Consider the following 21,443-nt stretch of genomic DNA (forward strand, 5'->3'; position numbering starts at 1 on the left):
TATATCTTAATCCTGAGGCTGTCTTCAGTTTTAACCCTGATATCTTAAGGGGGAGTATCAATGCTAAGACATAATTGCTAACTTCTTTTATTTTACTTTTATATATTTCTCTATATCCTGAGACTTTTTCTATCTCTGTATCCTGAGACTTTTATAAATAAAGTACAGATAGCTAAGAGATTGAAGTAAAATAACCATCATGACAGAGTCTAGTTGTCAAAGAAATTGTTAAAACTTTTCTCTTGGATATGTTCGTAAATTTAAATGAAAGTGACAGACCAAAACAAAATAAAACTAAATAATACTTCAGTGCAAGGAAGACTTTCGGGGTTAGCTCTTAAGCTGGCTAGGAAAGGTGCCCTCCTAGATTCCTTGTTTGTAAACAGAGAGGGACACATGGGTGAAGGGGTGATTGGTGGCTGTCTTGGTCACAGTGATCACCAGGTAGTTGATCACCAAATCATTGGTGAGAGGAGAAAAACCGCCAGCAAAACTTCGACCCTGGATATGGGGAGACTTCGGGCTGCTGAAGGAACTATTTAGTAAGATCCCCTGAGAATCTGCTTTTGAAGGTATTGGGGTCCATGAATGCTGGTCACTTTTTAAGAGCCATCTCTTAAAGAGTGCAGGAGTAGGCAATTCCAAAGTGTGGCAAGTCAAGCAAGCAGGAAAGAAGGCCGGCTTGGCCGTCCGGGGATCATCTTCTAGAACTTAGGCGGAAAAGGAAAGTGTATGGACATTGGAAGCAAGGACAGGCGACATGGGAGAACTATTGGGATGCTGTTCATAACCGTAGGGAGAAAATTCATGCGGCCAAAGCTCCATTAGAGTTCAATCTGGCTGGTACTGTGAAGGACAACAAAAAGGGCTTTTTTAAATACGTTAACAGCAAAAGGAGGATCAGAGATAACATTGGTTTGTTACTTGATGAGGTCGGTCACCTCACAAATAGGGACGTAGAAGAAGCAGAGACATTTAATGCCTTCTTTGCCTTTGTCTTTAACACTGATGATGGGCTCTGGGATCCCCAGAGCCCTGTGTTGGAAGACCGTGACTGAGGGGGGGGATGGTAAACTCCCAGCTGACTCTGAACATGTTGGAGACTTGCTGCTCCAGCTGAATGCACGTAAGGCTATGGGGCCCGATGCGATTCATCCCAGGGTACTGAAAGAGCTGGCTGATGTTATTGCGGGACCTCTCTCCATTATTTTCAATGATCTTGGGAATCTGGAGGGGTCCTAGTCAACTGGAAGCTGGCAAATGTTGTCCCAGTTTTCAAGAAGGGAAAGCAGGAAGACCCTAGTAATTACAGGCCTGTCAGTCTCACTTCAGTGCCTGGTAAAATTATGGAGAAGGTTATTCTGGGAGTTACTGAAAAACACTTGAGGGACAACGCAGTTGTTGGTCATAGCCAGCACAGGTTCATGAGTGGAAAGTCCTGCTTAACCAACTTAATTTCCTTTTATGACAAGGCCACCCATCTAGTTGACCAAGGGAAGCCAGTAAATGTGTGTGGGTTTTTAATTTTTTTTTATTTTTTTATTTTAGCAAAGCTTTTGATACTGACTCTCACAGTATCCTTCTGGACAACATGTCCAGCATACAGCTAGACAAGTGCATAATACTTTGGGTGAACAATTGGCTGACAGGTCACGCTCAAAGAGTTTTAATAAATGGGGTCACATCAGGCTGGCAGCCAGTCACCAGTGGGATTCCCCAGGGCTCAATTTTAGGGCCAGTGCTCTTTAATGTTTTTATAAATGATCTGGATGCAGGAGTTGAATGTACATTAAGTAAGTTTGCCAATGACACTAAACTAGGAGGAGCTGTGGACTCCCTTGAGGGTAGATAGGCCTTACAGAGAGATCTGGACAGACTAGAGAGCTGGGCAATCACCAACCGTATGAAATTTAACAAGAGAAGTGTCGGGTTCTCCACCTGGGACGAGGTAATCCTGGCTATACATACAAACTGGGAGACAAGAGGCTGGAGAGCAGCCCAGCAGAAAGAGATCTGGGGGTTTGGGTTGGTGGCAGGTTGAATATGAGTCAGCAGTGTGCCCTGGCAGTCAAAAGAGCCAACCGTGCCCTGGGGTGCATCAAGCACAGCATTGCTAGCCGGTCAAGGGGCGTGATTGTCCCACTCTACTCTGCACTGGTGTGGCCCCACCTCGAGTACTGTGTGCAGTTTTGGGCTCCTCAATATAAGAAGGACATCAAACTATGGGAGAGGGTCCAGAGGAGGACAACCAAGATGGTGAAGGGTCTCGAGGGCATTACTTACGAGGAGCGGCTGAGGTCGCTTGGTTTGTTCAGCTTGGAGAAGGCTGAGGGGGGACCTCGTCGCAGTCTACGTGTTCCTCAAGGGGGGCAGCGGAGAGGGCGGTGCTGATCTTCTCTCTCTGGTGACGAACGATAGGAGACAAGGAAATGGAATGAAGCTGCATGAGGGAAAGTTCAGATTGGACATGAGGAAAAGGCTCTTCACTGAGAGGGTGGTCAATCACTGGAACAGGCTCCCCAGGGAAGTGGTTATGGCACTGAACCTGTCAGAGTTCAAGGAGCCTCTGGATCATAGGATCATAGCCTCTTAGTCATAGGGTTTAGTTGTAGGTAGTCCTGCGAGGAGCAGGGAGTTGGACTTGATGATCCTTATGGGTCCCTTCCAACTCGAGATACTCTATGATTCTATGATTCATCTTTGTTAAAAAGTTGTTTCTGATCTTCCTAGTAGTATCCCATAATACAAACTGGACAAGAAAATAATGGCGGTTTTGTTGATAATATTTTCATGAACTAAAATCAGGCATCTGTTTCTGACCTATATCATTCTGGTCAGTGGCGTCAGTTACAATTGTGCAAATAAAGCTACTAAGAGCTGAATATTCTGAAGATGGTTTTTCCACAGCAGCTGTAAATAAGGGGTAGATCGGATTTCAAAAAAACAATGTTCCATTTTAAAAAAAGTGTTACCCTCCCCATGCTCTCCGCATCCTTTTTGAGGTGGAGGGCTCTAAACTGGACACTCTTCCAGATACAGTCTGATCAGCAGTGAGCAGAGGAAGGTGATAACCTAAGCACCTGGTCCACTGTTGGAAATCAGGATGCCAGGCTAAATGGTTGTATAGTCTGATCCAGTGCTGTATTTATATTCTTACTCTAATAGAAATGGAATAGTAAATGTTTATTGCAGCCAGTAAAAGTAATCTCTAAATGCATTCATGAAACTTCGCATGGTTAAGGTTTGCATTTTTAATCATAACTGCAAATTAATATGCTGCCACTTAAATATCCATATGTACTTCTCCTGTTTTCTTCTGACATAGAATGTTTCTAGTTGTCAAAAACAACTTGTAGGAAATGGCAGTTGGCTTTGAGACCTTGACATAGGTTAAGATAAAAGGCAATGAACCATTTAAAAAAACAAGTCAGGGAGATGGGTAGTTCTGTATGTGACTGCTATTTTTCTGCCAGTGTAAGATTTCTGGTCCAAACATGTTCTTTGTGTCCAACTCCGAACTCTATCTTGCCTAAAATCCACTGAAGAGTGTAGTAGTAGAGGTCATTATCAACTGCTCTGTGCAGTTGTAGTGTTTAGCCACAGTTAGCACCAGTGGTCTAGTAATATTCAGTGTAGAATCAAAAGAGAGAATAAAAAGTCATGGGGCCTGACAGAACTATACAGCAAAGTCAGCAGTTAATGCCGTTCTACAAATGCAGCCGAGTCCTGACTTACAGTTATAACCCATACTCTCATTTATGCAAAATTTGGTAGTAGTAAACTGAAGAGACTAGAATGACCTCTTAAACTGACAGGATAATGGGAAATGGTCCTGGGTAATATGAATCAGCTTAGTTTGGTTTTTTAGCCCTTCTGTGTCCACAGGTGAAAAGCATGTATAGTGTCTTCACGTTTATATTGTATGAGGTTCTTGGGTCATGACACACGCACGCATATGCACGCAGTTCTGTGATCTAAAGAGGTAGCATTGATATATGGCAGATTCCATACATGGTTTCTTACTCAATATTTTGCATTCGATGTCGGCTGCACAGAGGTATGTAATGAATTGTGTAGGCAGCCCAGCATATCAATGCTGGACATTTGACAGCAGAACCCCTGGAGTCAGGGATGGGAAAGGCAATTGGAGCTCCAGATTCAGACTCAGTCCTAGCAGGTTAGAGAGATATGGTTAGTATAGTATTCTGTGTGACATCAATGTAGAGGGTGTTGGAAGAGAAAAATAGTAGATGCTCGGCTTCTCACTTGATTATCCCTGTGTTCTTGTTGTACAGAGTGAGATATTAATGACTGTTCAATTTTCAGATTGCACGCTAAGTGCATGGTAATTCAAGGGCAGAAGCTGTGTGTATTGAAAAGATCGGTTGCGTTTTATAAGCTATTCATATCCAGTTTATGTATCATGGGAATTTTTAAACCATGTATTGCCCAGAGAGGTCTTCCCAGCTACTGCTTTCTTGACTTGTCTCTGCTTTAGCAGATGCATATTGATGGGATTAGTGTGTAAGCGGGGCCTTTAAAATCAGATGCCTTGCGTGTATGGCAGTTCTTTACCATATTTTCACTCGGTCATCTTTCTGAAATGGTACTCCAAAGAATCTTTCAGTGTAAACATAATACCCATTTCCACGTGGACAGGAGAGAAACAAAGTGAATCTTAGATTTGCTCACAAATGCGATGATTTTGTTCTATTTCTGTAGTTTCCCCCTTCCCTTTGCTTGAATGCAGGTTCCTTAATTGCTGTGGTAATTATTAAGATTGTGTAAGTAGTGCTTTTCAAATTCTTAGATTGTTCCATTGTAAGTATAATACGAGGGTTTTATTTTCTGCCCTTTTAATTCTATTTAAGGAAAAAGAGCGGTTAAAGCAAGAGAAACGCGATGAAAAAAGATTAAATAAAGAACGGAAACTGGAACAGCGAAGATTGGAATTAGAAATGGCAAAGGAGCTAAAGAAGCCTAATGAAGATATGTGCTTAGCAGACCAGAAGGTAATCATAATAATGTAAACTTATTTTCTTGCTTCTTGTTTCTGTATTTTGCCATTGTGACAATAACTTTTTTCTTGCAGCCACTCCCAAAGCATTCAAGTTTTAGTCTAGATAATTAGATAGCTATTTGAAATATATACAAATACAAGATACTACAAACACTAAAGTAGCATATGTTTAGTTAATTAAAAGCATTTTGTCGAAAAGTGGCCTGCTTCCCAAAAAGCACTTGCATGATTGCTTCAAAAAAATTCCATTATTCTGAGTTATTTTTACAGCAGGAATATGCGTCATGTCTCAGTACAGAGGCACTAGATAGAGCTTTTCTCATATGTGCAGCTATTCTAAGCTGTTACTCAAAAAGATTACTCTCCCAGTCTTCTGTGTTCTTAGTTCTTGTCCTTCAGGACTTGACGTACCTCTGGTTCAAGCCCTCTCTGTTCCAGAGAATTCCCCTCCCTATGTCCACCAAATATTTTTACCCCACCTTTTATAGTATTTTGGCTCAAAATAGAGCCTGAGAGCGTCTCCTGGCAAAAAAGTTAAGTATTTATTAATCTCTTGTCTCCTATAATGTGTGAAAAGGTAAATGTGCTTCAGCTTTAAATTAAATTACTGGATGGCATGCGGGGAGCAGCTTCTCTATAGCGTTTACCTTCTAGCATTGTCATGCTGTAGGTCATATGGAAGTATCAGCCAATTTCCCTAGCTAGTACTAAAAAAGTTTTATTTGGAAATATACTACTGAATCTTTCATTGTTTTTCTTGCCTTTTCAGCCTTTGCCAGAGTTACCTCGCATCCCAGGCCTTGTTCTCAAAGGAAGCACATTTTCAGATTGTCTCATGGTAGTGCAGTTCCTGCGTAACTTTGGTAAAGTTCTTGGCTTTGATGTGAATGTGGATGTCCCTTCCCTGAGCGTTCTTCAGGAGGGTTTGCTAAACATAGGGGACAGCATGGGAGAAGTACAAGACTTGCTTGTAAAGCTTGTCTCTGCAGCTGTTTGTGATCCAGGACTTGTTACAGGATACAAGGTAAAAAAAAAAAAAAAAAAAAAAAGGGAAAAAGAAAAAATCCATAGTAAACACTTTATATTTATGAATGCGTTCTTCCTAATGCATCTTTGACACCTCTCTGATTTGGATTTCCATTTCCATTTCTTTCCGAATTCTTCTCTTTGGTGTCACTATTCTAACGTTACTCAAAGACTTTCTGTGCCCTGTCAGCCTTCCCATTTCCCAGAAGTGATATATTTCTGGGCATTTTCTCTACCCTCCCCCATTTTTATTTGGAGCTCTTGTGGCCATAGATGTGACAGTGCCCTACGTCTTTTAACTCCTTTCTCCCCCTCCTTCATTCTTACCCTCATGTTATACTCTCAGTGAATCTTGCCACTTCTTTCTCCAAAGTCTGCTTTCTATGTCACTTCGTCCAAACTCTGATTCATTCATGATTCTTTCTTACTATCCTTCTTTTTCAAGCCAACATAGCTCTTTTCTACTCTAGAACTCTACATAGCATGATTGTACAAAACAGTATTCATCGAGTTCCAGTTGGACCATGTCTTTTTTCATTTAACCTACTTCATTAATATTAATATTCCCTTTGCTCTTAAAAACTTAGACGTGAAGACATTCTCATTTGTTACTCTATTCACGTTTTACATTTGAATAGTTTTAAAGAAGAATCCTGATTAAAGTCCTTATGTAAAAATGCAAACAAACCCACCCCACTGTTTTATAAACAGTATTATAACCTGCAGAGGAAAATAATATTTTTAAATGTGATTGTCAAAATGTCTTTATTCTTTTTAGGCTAAAACTATTCTTGGGGAACACTTACTGAATGTTGGTATCAATCGAGATAATGTGTCCGAGATTCTGCAGATATTCATGGAGGCTCACTGTGGGCAAACTGAGCTGACAGAGAGCTTGAAGACAAAAGCTTTTCAGGCACATACTCCAGCTCAGAAAGCATCAGTACTTGCTTTTCTTGTCAATGAGTTAGCATGCAGCAAAAGTGTAGTAAGGTAAGATTTTTCCCAAACAGGTCTGTAAAAATAAAATATTATAGTTCAAAAATACTGTATACACTGTGTCCTGTTACAGAAGGATTCTTGATGTTCTTACAATGAAAGCTGAAATTTGCAATGTTACTGCTTCTTACCTTTATGTACTTTTGATATAATGGAGGAGTAGAACTTCTCCATGTTTGGCCTGTAAGTTTGTTTTCAAAGCTTGCACCAGAATTTCTCCCAGCTATTTTTGGAGTAAAAGATGAAGTTGATTCCTAAGAAACATACTAGGTGTTCTAGGGAATAATTTAAAGTACTGCAGGGGCCTTATACAACTCTTCTGTTTTCCCTTTTTTCCTTTTGTTTTTTAAGACCTCTTTTGTCCAAATACTTTTATCTAGGGTGGTGTTGTAAGCTGAGGTGGCAAGCCTGATTTATCATGGTAGTAATTCAAGAAAGTGTGTACTTCGTTTGGATCAGTGTTGTATAGCACTTCATAATTAAAAAAACCCCTATGTTAAACAACATTTTAAAACCCAACAACGTGCAATAAAAACTTAGGAAATGCCAGTCTTTGGGATACCTATACCTCCGCGTACTTACTTGCTGTGGTGAAGTCTTTTATCACCTAATTGAGTGCTGTTTTGTTTCCTGGTGAATTCTGCTGCTTTTGGTATACTGTGCTGCAAAAGTGAATCAGGGTTGTGTAAGGCAAGAGTGAAAGAGATGCTTCATTTTTTCCAAAGCTGAAAATAGCAGGAGTGGGCAGTGCAAGTGCTCTGCATGTCCTGTGTAAGAGAGTTCATGTGTATTAACCAAATTCATCGTAGTAAGAAAGTTTATCGTATTGCAGATGACCAACTGTTAAGTCAGATTTGTAGAAATGATCTTTCAGAACTTGAGTTTCTGTATTTTCATTGTAGAAACAACTATAACCTGTTAAATTGTTGAGGCTGGGATGTCTCAGAAGTGGGCTTGCAGACAGTCACTGTACTGAAACACTTTTTTGGTTCTTCAATTTCTGCAGTGAAAAGTGAATGTTAGTTTGTAGGTCACATGTGTCCTCGTTAGAATACCATAGATGTACCAGTGGTAACTTTGTTTTCAGTGCAGGGCTAGATGTTTTGTGGCAAATGCATCTGGAGGCTTGACACTGAATTCGAACTATGGAAAGAAATGTCAAATTCTTTGAATGACATTCTTATGCAAAGAAAGCTTACGTGATACTGCGTATCACGTAAATAAAGACTGCGTGACACAGGTAGAGCAGTATGCTATGTCGGCATTCCTAGTATTGGAATTTCCCAGCTTTAAAATTATTCATTTTGAATTTTAAATATTTCTCCAAGTTAGTTGAGACAACATATCTGTACATAAATGTCTGTCAGAAAAAGATATGTAAGTTCACAGTTAATGGATTATTTTGTCTTTGACAGTGAAATTGATAAAAACATCGATTATATGTCAAACTTAAGGAGAGACAAATGGATGGTTGAAGGCAAACTTCGGAAGTAAGTTTCTTTTCCTTAAATATTACAATATATTGCTTTTTTATATTTGCTCAGATATGCTGCTATATAGGCAATTGGTTCTAAGGACAAAATTGGCTGATGCAATTACAGGTTTACCAAGAAGTTAGTAACTGAACTGCTTAATTAAGATGGATGTGGATTTAGAATGGCGCAGGACCAGTCTTTTGCAGTCTACTAAAGATGCGTTAAATTCAGAGGGTTAGCGTCCCTCAAAATTGGAGCAAAGTCAAGTCCATTTTGTATTCTTTGGAAGAAAGTAAAAAAAAATTTTTATTGGAATGTTACAGGAGCTGTCAAATCGCTATTGACATTATCAAAGCTTATTTGGACCTACCATAATTACCAGTGTTCATTCTGAAAGGCGTTTTAAGAAGACATGATTTTCATACAACAATTACCAATTGAATTTTGCGAATTTATGTTACGTTATCTTAGTGTTTCCCGTTTGTCAATGTTGCGTTGTTCCCTGTAGCTAGGGATCATATGCAGAATGCAAACTTGGAGTTATTTTTTATATTTAAGGCAAAATTGGAACTTTTCAAGGGTTGTCAGTTTCATAATCGCTGTTCTCCCATTCTACAAGACAAAATTCCATACAGCAAGCATAATGGCTCCAGCTGCCAGGAAGCTAGAAGGCATAAAGTTAATGAATCACAGGGGGTAAAAATACAAAGCCAGACTCTGCGTTCTTTTTTTTTCTTAGTCATCTTTGCCTCTTACTAGGAATGGTGAATCCTTTCTTAGTCCTTGCTTTAGGTACTTGTATTTCTAATCTTGTGTCTCCCTTTTTTCCCTTTAATGTATCTCAGAAGGAAGAAGGAAAGAAGTAAAGAAGAAGGACAAGAGGGAGGTAGAGGAAAAAATTAGACCAATAAAAAGAAATTCTCTACTAATACTGCAGATCCCAGTCTGCACAGGGTTAACATATTTTATCTTTTAGGACAATCCAAATACCTTTTCCTGTCTTCATCTGTATCCCCTCTATGGGATATAGTTTAAAAAGTGTTTCTGAAGTTCTGATGTAGCCAACTGTCCATTAGTGAAATGGGACCCTTACCTGTCCTTGTCTCCTTAGGGACTGCTTAGTCTTTCTCTCCCTCCATCAAACTGTAAGTACTTGTAGATGTAGGATCCTCCTTTTTGCTCATGATCTCTCTTTTCTTCCTTTTCAAATAGTGGGCCTAATACCCTGAAGTCCCAAGCCCCTCTTCCTTTCTACAATCATTTCGCTGTTTCTTGTGTTTTCCCCTCATGTGTGGATTTCAGGTTCCAGTAGTGCTGTCCCTATTTTTGAGTGTAAGTATCACGGGAGTGCTCAGAAACATCGTTCTTCCTCTTCTTTGAATTCACTGGACTTGATTCATCTCCCTCATCTTTGGTTCAAAATCTTTGGATTTTCCACTGTTTTTCTGATGAACTCTAAGAAGCTTTTTAGAAGAGCCTTATTTGATAAATTTTAAACAATGTTTTCTTTATGTCAGTTGGTGTTTTTCATAAACTCTTAGAACTGTTCTGGGGCTTCTCTGAAAAGAAATCTGTCCATTTCAGTCTTCTGTTTGGTCTTTTTTTCTGCTTCCAGACTTCATTCTTATGCATGTTATCTTCCCTATCCATTTCAAAGCTCAGTCTAGTTTTTAAGCACCCGAGTCCCAAACAGTTTTGCATAGGAATATCTGGTTTCTTGATTACTCGCCATGTGATCAATGGATGTGTACTCTTTTCATATGCATACAGGCCTTTACATGACCCTCAACACAGCCCATCATGGGTGGGAAGTGTATAGTGGTAGAATAATGGATGCTGAGGAACAGGTTTATTTCATCTCAGCCTGGTGTGCTAGTGTTTGTTGTGGTAAAACTTAATACTGCTATGTCCAGACTGTCTTGAAGTATATCCAAGTGGGATGAGAAGAGATTCTACCTGTATCAGATGTTTTCACTAAGTGATTTTTTTTTTTTTGTGCTTACGCTCTCACTTTTTATGAGATTAGCTGCTCAACTGGATATTGGAGGTGGGGGGAGGGGGGCAAAAAAAAAAAAACCAAAAACCTATGTTTGTAAGATACAAAAAAATCAACATTAAAATCCCAGGTTGGAAAAAGGAATCATTGTGTAAAAGCCTATAGGGATGCCTCCCCACGCCCCAAGGATATTGAACAAAATTCCTTGAATAAATATATATGGTTGGAAACTGAATTCTGAGCTGCCTGGACTGTTTCTGCTGGGCTGATGGTCAGTGAGAGGTTGCATCTAATTCCTTCTCTATCATATTTAGATGTGAATCTTGATACTAATCACCATTTTTGTAAAGGCGCACCTGTCTCATACAATCAATTCATCTTTCTTTGTGCTTTCTGTATCACAACTATAGTCAGAATAATGTCTCACCTCAGATGATTCAGCTATTTTTTAACTGGATAGTCATAATCTCAGTGTCTCCTTTTCCATTACGTGTCTTCTCCTTGGCATCTCTTTTGTAGCTTGAGCAATATAAAAGGCAATAAAAATGAAACATAGCTACCTGAAGGCTTAGGTAATAGCTGCTTCTTTACAAGACTTGAAATACTGCAGAACAAGGTTTTTCACTGCAACACTGTTCTTTTTAACATGCCAGTATTATGGCATACTGCTTGTAAGTTGAGGCCATCTCAACTGTAAATTATGGTGGTATAACAAAAGCAGTGTTACATGAGGGGAGAAATTACACCCTGAGTTTGGGTAGGAGGAGGTAATGCTGATTTGGGAAACTTTCATTTTTTGAGACCCAAGCTGAAGTATGTTAAACGTGCGGTAGAAGTGCGATGTTTAGAATTTCTTTGCCTTGCTGCTACTTAATATTTATGTGCAAAAAATTATGAGGAAGGCATGAAAATTAAGTCAAAAGGTGAATTCTCATTCTATGGTGTAGTAAACATTACGGATTAGATTAGGGCAGGCTTAAGTCACACATCTTACTATCTGATGGGCCACCCACTCTTTTTATAGGCCAACAGACTTTATAATTCTCTCAACAGTTACAGATATCGTTTTGGTATATACCTGAAAGTGAGAAAGATGAAACAGTTTTCTGAGTGAAGTTTTTCTTCTCTCAGTGAGCCATATGTCTAGGTAGCAGCAGGAAAATTTTGCAACCTCTTGTAATATCTGAACATTTTTTTAAGTTATGCTTTTATTGGTTTCTGCGTCTACGCTACTTCGGATACAGACTGCTGCCTACTTTGGATACAGACTGCTGCCTTCTTATGCTTGTGGTGCTATTAAAAGAGAGCATCTTTGATTCATTTCCATCCTTATAATTTGTAGTGTCATGCAGGCTTCCTATAGTGCTTGACAGCATTATATCTCTATTTTTGCTTTCAGCAAAAGTAGCCTTTTTTGCTTCTTCTAATTTCTTTTAGGTATATGAAAGACATGTTTGCTGGCCATTAAACTTCCACCTGCCAGCTTTATTATTGAATTGTCTTCAAGATTATCTTGGTCTAATTTGTCTCTGAAATTGTCCAGTCATGCAGCAGTCAATCCAATCATTGACTAGTGGCTTTGTTTGATAGTTAATTCCTGTGTATAGGCAGGAATTTCTAGTCCAGATTAAGAGGATTTGATGGTTTGAAGTTATCCTCGTAAAAAGGAACTTTTTTTCCTAAAAAACTTAACTCAGGGGAAGCCTGAGTGGTATTGATACTCAATGAGACTAATGCTTTTTGCACCAGACCTGAAAATGTTACTTGCTTCCAAATTCACTGGAAGGAAGGCTTGAGAAATTTTTTTTAATGAAAAAATATTTTAAATCCCTAAAATAGCTAAAAATCCATTTGTATTGGAAAAATAAAAGTGTAATACTTTCTGAATTCTCCAGAGGATTAATCACTGCATTAAAAAAACAAAACAAAAAACCAGAACCACCCAAAATGACAAAAACCAACCCACACACCAAAAAACCAAAGCCCAACTGTTTTCAAGCAAACAGAAGTCCCCTTGATGATTTCTTGCTAACGGTCTTTTTAAAAAGTGCTGCTACCAATTGAGCAGTGACAGCTTCATTTAAATCTGTGCTGTTGAGTACTGGCTTTGTTAATCAGCGTTTTAGAAGGCTGCTATATTTGTCGGTATGCCCAGAAGCCAGTACTTCTACAACACTCATCATACTTGTAGCCACTTGCTGTATGGAATATTGTTTTGTAGGATGGGAAGAGAGAGAAGTACGACAAGGAAAAATTACGTGCTGGTAATTGCGTTTGTCGTTACCGTTCTACTTTTCCCATCCTACCTTCTTCCAATCATCTCTTACAAAAATCTTTGTCTTTTCTACACGTGTTTATGAATCTCTTCTAAGTCAGTTGCATTTTTGGTCTGCATTATAAGTGACTGGTTAGGCCTGGCTATTTATACCTCCTGTGATTCAGCATGTTTGCCTGCTAGCTCCCTGATAGGTGGAACTATAATTTTTGCTGTGTGGAATCTTGTCTTATAGGGTTTTTATAGAAGAAGAAGGTCTACTACAACCATAATTACTGGTATGTAAGTTTCCCTTTTCTTTCATAAAAGGAAAAATGAGAGTTTGATTGAGTAATCTCCTAGTAGTTTAGGTAGCTAAGATTTCTCAGGAGAGAAAGTACATCGTAGAATAAAAAGATCAGCCAAAGGGCTGAAATCAAATAATATGTAATAAATTAAAAAATGCATAAAAATCTGGGGAAAAAAAAAATATATATATATTTTAAACCACCCTTGCTGTTGCCATGCAAATGTAAATAATTTCATACTTCCACCTGAGGATTTTTGCCTTCCCCCGCCGAGACACAGGTATTTTATGATCATATTCTTAAATGCATAAAACAAAAGATAAAGAAGTTGAAATGGTTCTTTGTTCTAATTGTGTTTCCTGACTTTTCAAAATCCCTGTTGTGTTTCATGTCTTCTAAAGTTATGCAATAAACTTCACCTGGGAGAAACAGAAATTCTATTCAGAACTGAATAAGAGGTTTAAGAGGTTTTATAACCTGAATTTTTCTTGTTGACTAATGGCAATAAATACTGAGAAAATACAATGTCATATTAGAACAGAAGAGCTAATTTGAATCTAAAATGTGTGATTTACTTTCAATCATATAGGAAGAAAGGTATGTTTATGCTACAGACATACTCCGTAATTTCCCCCCTTGTCATGTGTTTCAAGGCTTAGAATCATTCATGCCAAGAAAACTGGCAAAAGAGATGCTACAGGAGGTGGTGACGTAGGAGAGGAGCAGCACTCTTTGGAAGCACCAACACCAGGCCGCAAACGCAGACGAAAGGGGGGGGACAGTGATTATGATGATGATGACGATGACGACAGTGATGATCAGGCAGATGAGGATGATGAGGATGAAGAGGACAAAGAAGATAAAAAAGGAAAGAAGGCAGAAGTTTGTGAGGATGAGGTGGGGGATTTTAAGTATAGTGAAACTCAATTAACTAGTAAGTTAAAACTTGTTGTCCGTGTCGTGTGTCGTCATGTCCGTCCCGTGTGTCCCCGTCCCCCCCCCCCCCCAGGTTACTTGTTTTGACTTTGTCTTAATTTCTCCGAAATTCTGAAAGGTCGTACCAGATCGAGAGAACTGCAGCTTTGTTAGAAAATGAGCATAATGGTAGTTTTCTCTTAGAGGAGAATAAAGGTCACTAATTAGTTAAGAAAATAATAAACAAACAAAAATCAGCAAGATTAACACTGGAACTTTTATAGCAAACTTGTAATTTAAAGTATCTATACAATTTCTGGTAGACATTGAAATAAAATGCAAGTGTGCACTGACCAAAGCCTGATTGGTAAGATTTTGATGGATTCCATTATTTCCTGTGTGAAAAGCACTTAGAAATTAATTTGAATATCCAAAAAGCTTCGTAGAAACTAAGATTAAATTCTATAGTCTTATGTGTTCATGCACAAGCAGAATTATTTCTTCTAGTAAAAGAATGTTTTCAGCGAACATTTGGCCATGAGCTTTCTCCTTCGTATGCATCTGGGTTGGTTTGGAAAGATTCAAGACGTATCTTTTTCCAGTTACGTTGTTCCTAGTCAAGTATATTGAAGAAGCAGAAAACTTGAACTTTTTAGCCTTAGAATTTGCCTCTCATTTTCTGTTACATCTTTTTACTGTAATATTAGTAAGACATAGTAGTATGGTTTTATCCTGAAATAAATTTGGCGTGACAGTATATTTGGTGATTATAGGATGATGGGGACCAGATAGCAAGTGTTGAAGAACTAGAGAAGCAGATTGAAAAACTGACAAAGGTGAGAGGTCATTTGTCTTTGTTATACTACAAATTTGATCACTGGATGTCATGAGTAAGAATGTTAACCATCATTTTCAGTACTCCCAACTGAATATAAATTGAAATAAGGATCAGCTTTTTTTTATTAAAATATGAATGATGCTAAATGTTCATGATGCCTGAATTGTGAGTTTAGTCTAGCAGCACTAAGTGGATATGACTCAAAAAACAGTTAGAAAGCTGTCGGTAATACATTTGCACATCTCAGAATAAAAAGTAATATAATTTTTATCCAGACCCAATTGATATACTTCTGTTTGTTGATCTTAGAAAGCGATGATAAATTTTGTGTACGAGAAGCAATGACTTTCCCATTATACAAATGATTGCAGTTCTCGTTCCCTCCTACAGTTGGCTAATTTCTGCAGCTGTGTTCCAAGCCAATAGAGAGCTGTCTTTGCTTCAGATTTTGAAAGAAGAAACAATGGAATGGGAAGAGAAATGTAAATGAGAAAGATAGAATGCTGTAAATAGGGGTACTTATGGGCCGTGTTTTTATTCTTTGTATTAGAAAATTTGTCATTTAAGACTTTGTCTCTTGGTTTCTCTCATGTTCCAAATTGCAATAAATTAGCAGTCCAGAATTACACCTGACTTCCAGCACTGTCAATTTAGCAGAGCAAGAATTGAATAAATGAACTGAAATTCTTGTTGGCCCCCCTCCGGGGACTGTTTGTGTTTGAATACAGAATTTATTTTTGGACATTGTTGTTCTCATTCTTTTATGAACCAGTTAAAATATCTCATTAGTTTCGCATCAGGAACTGCAGTATCACCTGTCTTCAGTGCTCTGTTTACCATTTGCTGTTATTGCATAATTGATAGGATTTCAGCTGTTCTTGTGCAATGAAATCTTTGATCCTATTGTTCTCTGAGAGTCAGTGTTAAAAAGACAGGACCTACCATCGCAAAGTGTGTTTTTAAAGGAAGACTGATAAAACTTAAGCTGAACCAGGAAGTGCTTGAATTGATGTTTTTAAAGGGAGATCTTTAAGTGAAATCATCAAGGCAGCAATTGTGAGTAGAATGTCACATAACACACACACAGGATCTCTAAGAGAGCCTCCTCATGTGACCCTTGAACTTTTGTTCAGTCTGGCAGTCAGGAGATGTTTTCTGTTGTAATGAATTCTTTTCCCCTGTTGAATTACAATGCTTTCCCGTTTTTTAAAACAGCAACAGAGCCAGTACAGAAAGAAGTTATTTGAAGCTTCGCACTGTTTGCGTTCAATGATGTTTGGTCAAGATCGTTACAGGCGCCGATACTGGATTCTGCCCCAATGTGGTGGTATTTTTGTAGAAGGCATGGAAAGTGGTGAAGGTAAGAAACATAAAGGAGTAATGTCACACCCAGACATACTATGCCAAGACATACTGCCCATCTCTGTAGGCTGTAATTTTATGCAGCAAGGTCTTTAGGCTTCATCTTCAACCAGAGCCTAAACAGGCTCCTGTCAGTAGACCTTTGTATTCATGTGGTGCTCTCTGATACTCTCTTTCAAATTATGAAATATCAGTATCTTTAAAAATGAGGATTAATACTTTGGCAGTTTTCAGTTGTTATAGTTCTATATGTTATGTTTTTTCGTATTTATCTACATGCGATACTTTTTGGCTCTTTCTGACCTGTTTCACATTTCGCTATGGCAGTGAACTCTGCATATGAAAACTAGGATGACCATAGAATGCAAAAAAAATCCTTTTCATCTTCAGTTGTTATATTTTGTGCCAATACACAGACTATTCTGCTCTTGAATATTTGATATATGTCTGCAAAAATGTGAAAATTATTTTCACACAGTGAAGTAATGGGTTTTCTAATCAACAATACGACTTACTCTCTGTATTTTATCAACTGATCTTTCTTCTAGTCCAGCAAATGCTGAAGTTATTTTTGCTAAAATTAAAATGTAATTTTGTGGTTGTGACAGTTGTATACTAACTGTGATTGAATTTTTCACACACTTTAAATTGGATAGATGCAGAAAATATGTCTTAATCTGACCTTTTTGTGGATATTAGAAATTTTAAACATAAGCCTTCGTTTTGGTCACAGAAAAATCCTTTCTAATTCTGATACAGATGAAGCAAAACCCCGTTACTCTCACAATTCCCCCCCCCCAAAAAAAAAAAAAACCAAAACAAAACAAATCTCTGATACACATCAGAATTGCATGATCTCATGAGAATTGCATCATTCTAGAGAGCTATTTAATTAAAATAACTAACATTACAGCATGTTATGAAATCTGAGCCCTGTTTTGGCCCCAAAAAGAAGCCGTAGAACTTTTGCTAAATCTAATCTTGATCTTAAAGTTATCTTTCTAAAATGGGTAGCATAACAAGTAATTTTTCTGTGTCTCCTGTTCTGCATTATTTTATGCTGTGTGTTAGGAACTGTTTTGCACATGAATGTAGCTGGATACAGAAGGTAAACTGTCATATGCGGTACTGCTTGCATTCCTTTTGTTCACTGTATTTTATTTATTAACAAAATGAATGCCCAAATGCTTCGGAAACTGTACACAAAGAAAATAATTGGAATACACCTACCTGTCTTGAGGTAGTAAAAACAAACAAAAAACCACACAAATCGTTAGCCAAGAACTGTAGGGCAAACCCATATTTTTTAATATTTTTTGTCTTAATGGAAGTTTAATCTCCCTGAATAGCAAAATGGACATCATCTTAAGTTCTCAACTACTCCCTCTTTCCCTCAGCTCTTAGTTTGCCCTGTTTCAGTAAATTCTACAGTTTATTCACTCCTAATTCCTTTATCTGAACATTGGAAATATGAGACATGAACTGTTGAATGATCTGGCCATTTAAAAAAATACTACTTCTTCCCTCTTCATGTTGTCATTTTGGTTCTTACGCTGATACTCAAATAGTTCATGTCTTGACAGACACCATAACCATGGACACATTTTGAAGTTTTAATGGGAGGGGATATTCTTTTCTTTAATGAATTATCTTTGTAGAAATTATGATTTTTCCAGAACGAGCAAGTAAACTTTTGTGGATGTTCTGGCCATAAACCATAAGCAGGACCTTTGTTTATTTGCGATTGCAGTATCTGACAAAAATAATTTAAGAAGTTGAAATGTTGGATTTTCTACCTCCTTCCCCTTTTCCTGACATTTTTCTATCCCATTTTACACTTTTTAAGACTTTTAGTCTAAGTTGACACATCAGTATGAGGGTCGAAGAGAAATGATTAAGAAAGACTAGGAGAGCAAAGATGACAGAAGATTGTTTTTCCTTTTCATAAGATAGATCTTTCACACCTCATATGTTTGAAGAAGCTGGCTTTTGCAGTCAATGTCTGCTTGTTGTACTTTAAGTTGCTTAGACATTATGCTGTCTGATCGCATCTGTCTGCTTAGCTGTGTGTAGAGTCCCAGTCATCATGTCGGGTGACTCTTGAAAGAGTTTTAAACTTTCAAGAATGTTGACGTTGTTTCACAGTCAAAGTTGTTCATGACTTTTATTGAAAGAGGTAAAATATTTAATTTTGTGTTTCAATATTTGCGGAATATTTGATTTCACAACAGGAATTTTGGTCCTCCTTTTCGTAGTTGGCTGTGAGTTTAATGAAATGGTCTTTTGCAAAAATAAGCTCTAAGGCTATAAACATTGTACCCTCTTGATATAAACAGAGGAGTTTTTTGATAAAGCATGGAGAGTCTTGCAAAAAGAAAGCTGCCAAAAATTTGTCCCTTTCAAAGACTTTGCACTGTCAAACTGCTTCAGACATATATGCATCTTATGGGAGAATACTATAGCTACGTTAACTACATTGAGGTTATTTTTCCTCCAGGTGTTCAGCAGGGTTTAAATCTGTGTGTGCCTTGAACTTTGTTTCCTTCTGCAAAGTGTTCTTTGAAGTGAGAAGTGATTTCACTTTAAAAAAAAAAAAAAAAAAGAAAAAAAAGAAAAAAAAGAGGACCTTGCGATCTAGCATGTGTTGAGCCAAAAATGAAGCGATTTTTTATTTAACGATGATGATGATAAAAATGGTTGAAATGAGTTGGTCTGTTATATTTCATCTGTGTTTCTTGTACATTTTTAGGCCTAGAAGAAATGGCAAAAGAAAAAGAGAAGTTAAAAAAGGTAGAAAGCATGCATATCAAAGAAGAAGAATTTGAGACAGAAGAAAAATTACACTGTTTAAATACAACTCACTGTGAGCAAAAGGAAGATCTGAAAGAAAAGGACAACACTAATTTGTTTTTACAAAAGCCTGGGTCATTTTCAAAACTAAGCAAACTGTTAGAGGTAGCAAAAATGCCGCCTGAATCTGACATTATGTCCCCAAAACCTAATGGCAGCGCAGCAAATGGCTGCACGTTATCTTATCCAAATAACTCAAAAAACTCTCTCTGCAGTCTTCAGCCCACTGTATCACAAAGCACCATCGAGAAGTCTGATTCTAATCTTTTCAGTCCTAATGCAAGTGGGACAGGAAAGTTTTACAGTTCTCCACTAATTCCAAACGATCAGTTGTTAAAGACTCTTACTGAAAAGAGCAGACAGTGGTTCAGCCTTTTACCGAGAATACCCTGTGATGACATGTCAGTTACCCATATAGATACACCAGCTACTACAACTTCACTTACTCCTCAATCACATCCACCATCAAAGTCACCTTCACCTGTTCCATCACCTCTTCTGGGCTCAACCTCTGCACAGAGTCCAATGGGATTAAGTCCTTTTGCATTGTCACCACTGCAGGTAAATAAATGAGTTTTTGAATAGTCTGAATTTGCTGTGCTTATTTGGGCAGAATTTCTGTTTAGACAAATTGTTTCACAGACGTGCTATCATTATATCTTCTTTATTTTTTTTTCTGTTTCTAAATGTTAATAACTAATTCCATGTTACAGATGTTTTATAATACTAGAAGTTTTTTGATTAAAAAGATTAAGATAAGTAAAATTAGGTAAGCCAATGTATGATATTTTGTACGTGTATTTCAGTAATTTAATTTGGCTTTTAGGAAGTTGGCCACTGGTATTAAGTGAAAAGCAAATAAATCAATAAAAACTAGTTTTCAGAAATGTGACACGCAACACCCTCCCTTTAAAAGCTGCTATTTTTTAAAGCATTAACAGGGCCCTAATAAGGAGTATTACACGTTAGTGTTACATTAGTTTCTCTTAAACTAATCAAAGTACTGGCTAACGGCCTTCTTTGTTTTGATTATTGTTTGACAAATAGCATCCTAATCGTAATTCAGGTTTCTTTGTAATAACTAATAATGGTAGTTGTGATTGTGTTAACAATATATTCTGTGTGGCAGATGAAGACTGGACTACCTATAATGGGACTTCAGTTTTGTGGCTGGCCTACAGGAGTTCTTACTTCGAATGTTCCATTTTCGTCTCCTTTACCTGCTCTTGGATCAGGGTTGGGATTATCAGAAATGAATGGTAACTCATTCTTGGCATCTAGTGTTCCTGCAAGTAAAAGTGAATCACCAGCACTACAGACTGAAAAAATAGCTTCTGCCCCTTCTACAGCAGTTGAAGTAGCCAAGCCAGTAGATCATCCTAACCCAAAACCCATACCAGAAGGTAAGTATAATACAACAGTAAGATGGAATATGTGAAGGATAATTTCTACAGTGCCACTACGATGTTACAATTTATCTTTTTTTATAATTTGCCTATGGAATTCGGCTAGATGATTTCTCTAATCTGATTGTGTGTGATCACATAAAAAATGACTGCAAAGTGTTTATATGTTTGTCTTGATTTAGAAATGCAGTATGGGTGGTGGAGGATTACTGATCCAGAGGACCTAAAATCTTTGCTTAAAGTGCTGCATCTCAGGGGAATAAGAGAAAAGGCCTTACAAAAGCAAATACAGAAACATATGGATTATATCACTCTGGCCTGCATCAAAAATAAGGATGGTATGTAGTTGATATTTATGTTATGCATGGTGTTGGGGCATAAGACGACTGACATAGAGCTCTTTGAGATGTGTTTAGATACAGGGATAGAGTAGCGGCTGGAGAAAAAAGGTAAAGGTCTCATTGTCTGTAGCTGCCTTTTCACCAGCCTTGTTCTGGAAAGTTACAGGATTGGAGAAATCCCGTTTAATATAAATTGCTCTACTGGCATAAGTGTTGGTAACCTTTTTAAGCTCTTTCCATCTCTGTAACACTCTAGCTCAGCTCCTCCTTCCCCTTCTTGCCTTTAAATTGCAAGTTTGAAAACCTACAGAATTTGTTGTCCATGTTGGCTATCTTAAGAGCAGTACACTCTTACAACAGTTCAACATTTGACTGGAGTGACAGGTAAATCAGCTTGACTTTACTCAGGGAAGTTATAATACTAATTAAAATAATAAAAATGTGATTCTCAAATACAGTTGCAATTATTGATATCAATGAAAACGAAGATAACCAGGTAACTCAAGATGTTGTGGAAAACTGGTCAGTAGAAGAACAAGCAATGGAGATGGATCTTGCTATTCTTCAGCAGGTGGAAGATCTAGAGAGGAGAGTTGCATCAGCTAGTTTACAAGTTAAGGTAAAACTAATTTTTAGTAAAATGTCTCTTTAAA

The 21,443-nt window shown here is 37.8% G+C and overlaps 1 protein-coding gene across 14 annotated transcripts in view; it reads left to right on the forward strand.

Annotated features, from left to right (window-relative positions):
* BAZ2B (bromodomain adjacent to zinc finger domain 2B) overlaps nt 1–21,443 on the forward strand; it is a 168,179-nt gene that overhangs the window by 136,255 nt on the left and 10,481 nt on the right. For all 14 annotated transcript variants that reach the window (XM_072874343.1, XM_072874339.1, XM_072874338.1 and 11 more), the window contains 11 exons: nt 4,872–5,012; nt 5,790–6,044; nt 6,825–7,039; nt 8,461–8,535; nt 13,732–13,975; nt 14,767–14,829; nt 16,047–16,191; nt 18,943–19,604; nt 20,173–20,446; nt 20,632–20,787; nt 21,249–21,409. In XM_072874343.1, coding sequence (XP_072730444.1) covers nt 4,872–5,012; nt 5,790–6,044; nt 6,825–7,039; nt 8,461–8,535; nt 13,732–13,975; nt 14,767–14,829; nt 16,047–16,191; nt 18,943–19,604; nt 20,173–20,446; nt 20,632–20,787; nt 21,249–21,409 — 2,391 coding nt within the window. The remainder of the gene's footprint in view (nt 1–4,871; nt 5,013–5,789; nt 6,045–6,824; nt 7,040–8,460; nt 8,536–13,731; nt 13,976–14,766; nt 14,830–16,046; nt 16,192–18,942; nt 19,605–20,172; nt 20,447–20,631; nt 20,788–21,248; nt 21,410–21,443) is intronic.

Source organism: Ciconia boyciana, chromosome 10, assembly GCF_034638445.1.
Source record: "Ciconia boyciana chromosome 10, ASM3463844v1, whole genome shotgun sequence".
Lineage (NCBI taxonomy): Eukaryota > Metazoa > Chordata > Aves > Ciconiiformes > Ciconiidae > Ciconia > Ciconia boyciana.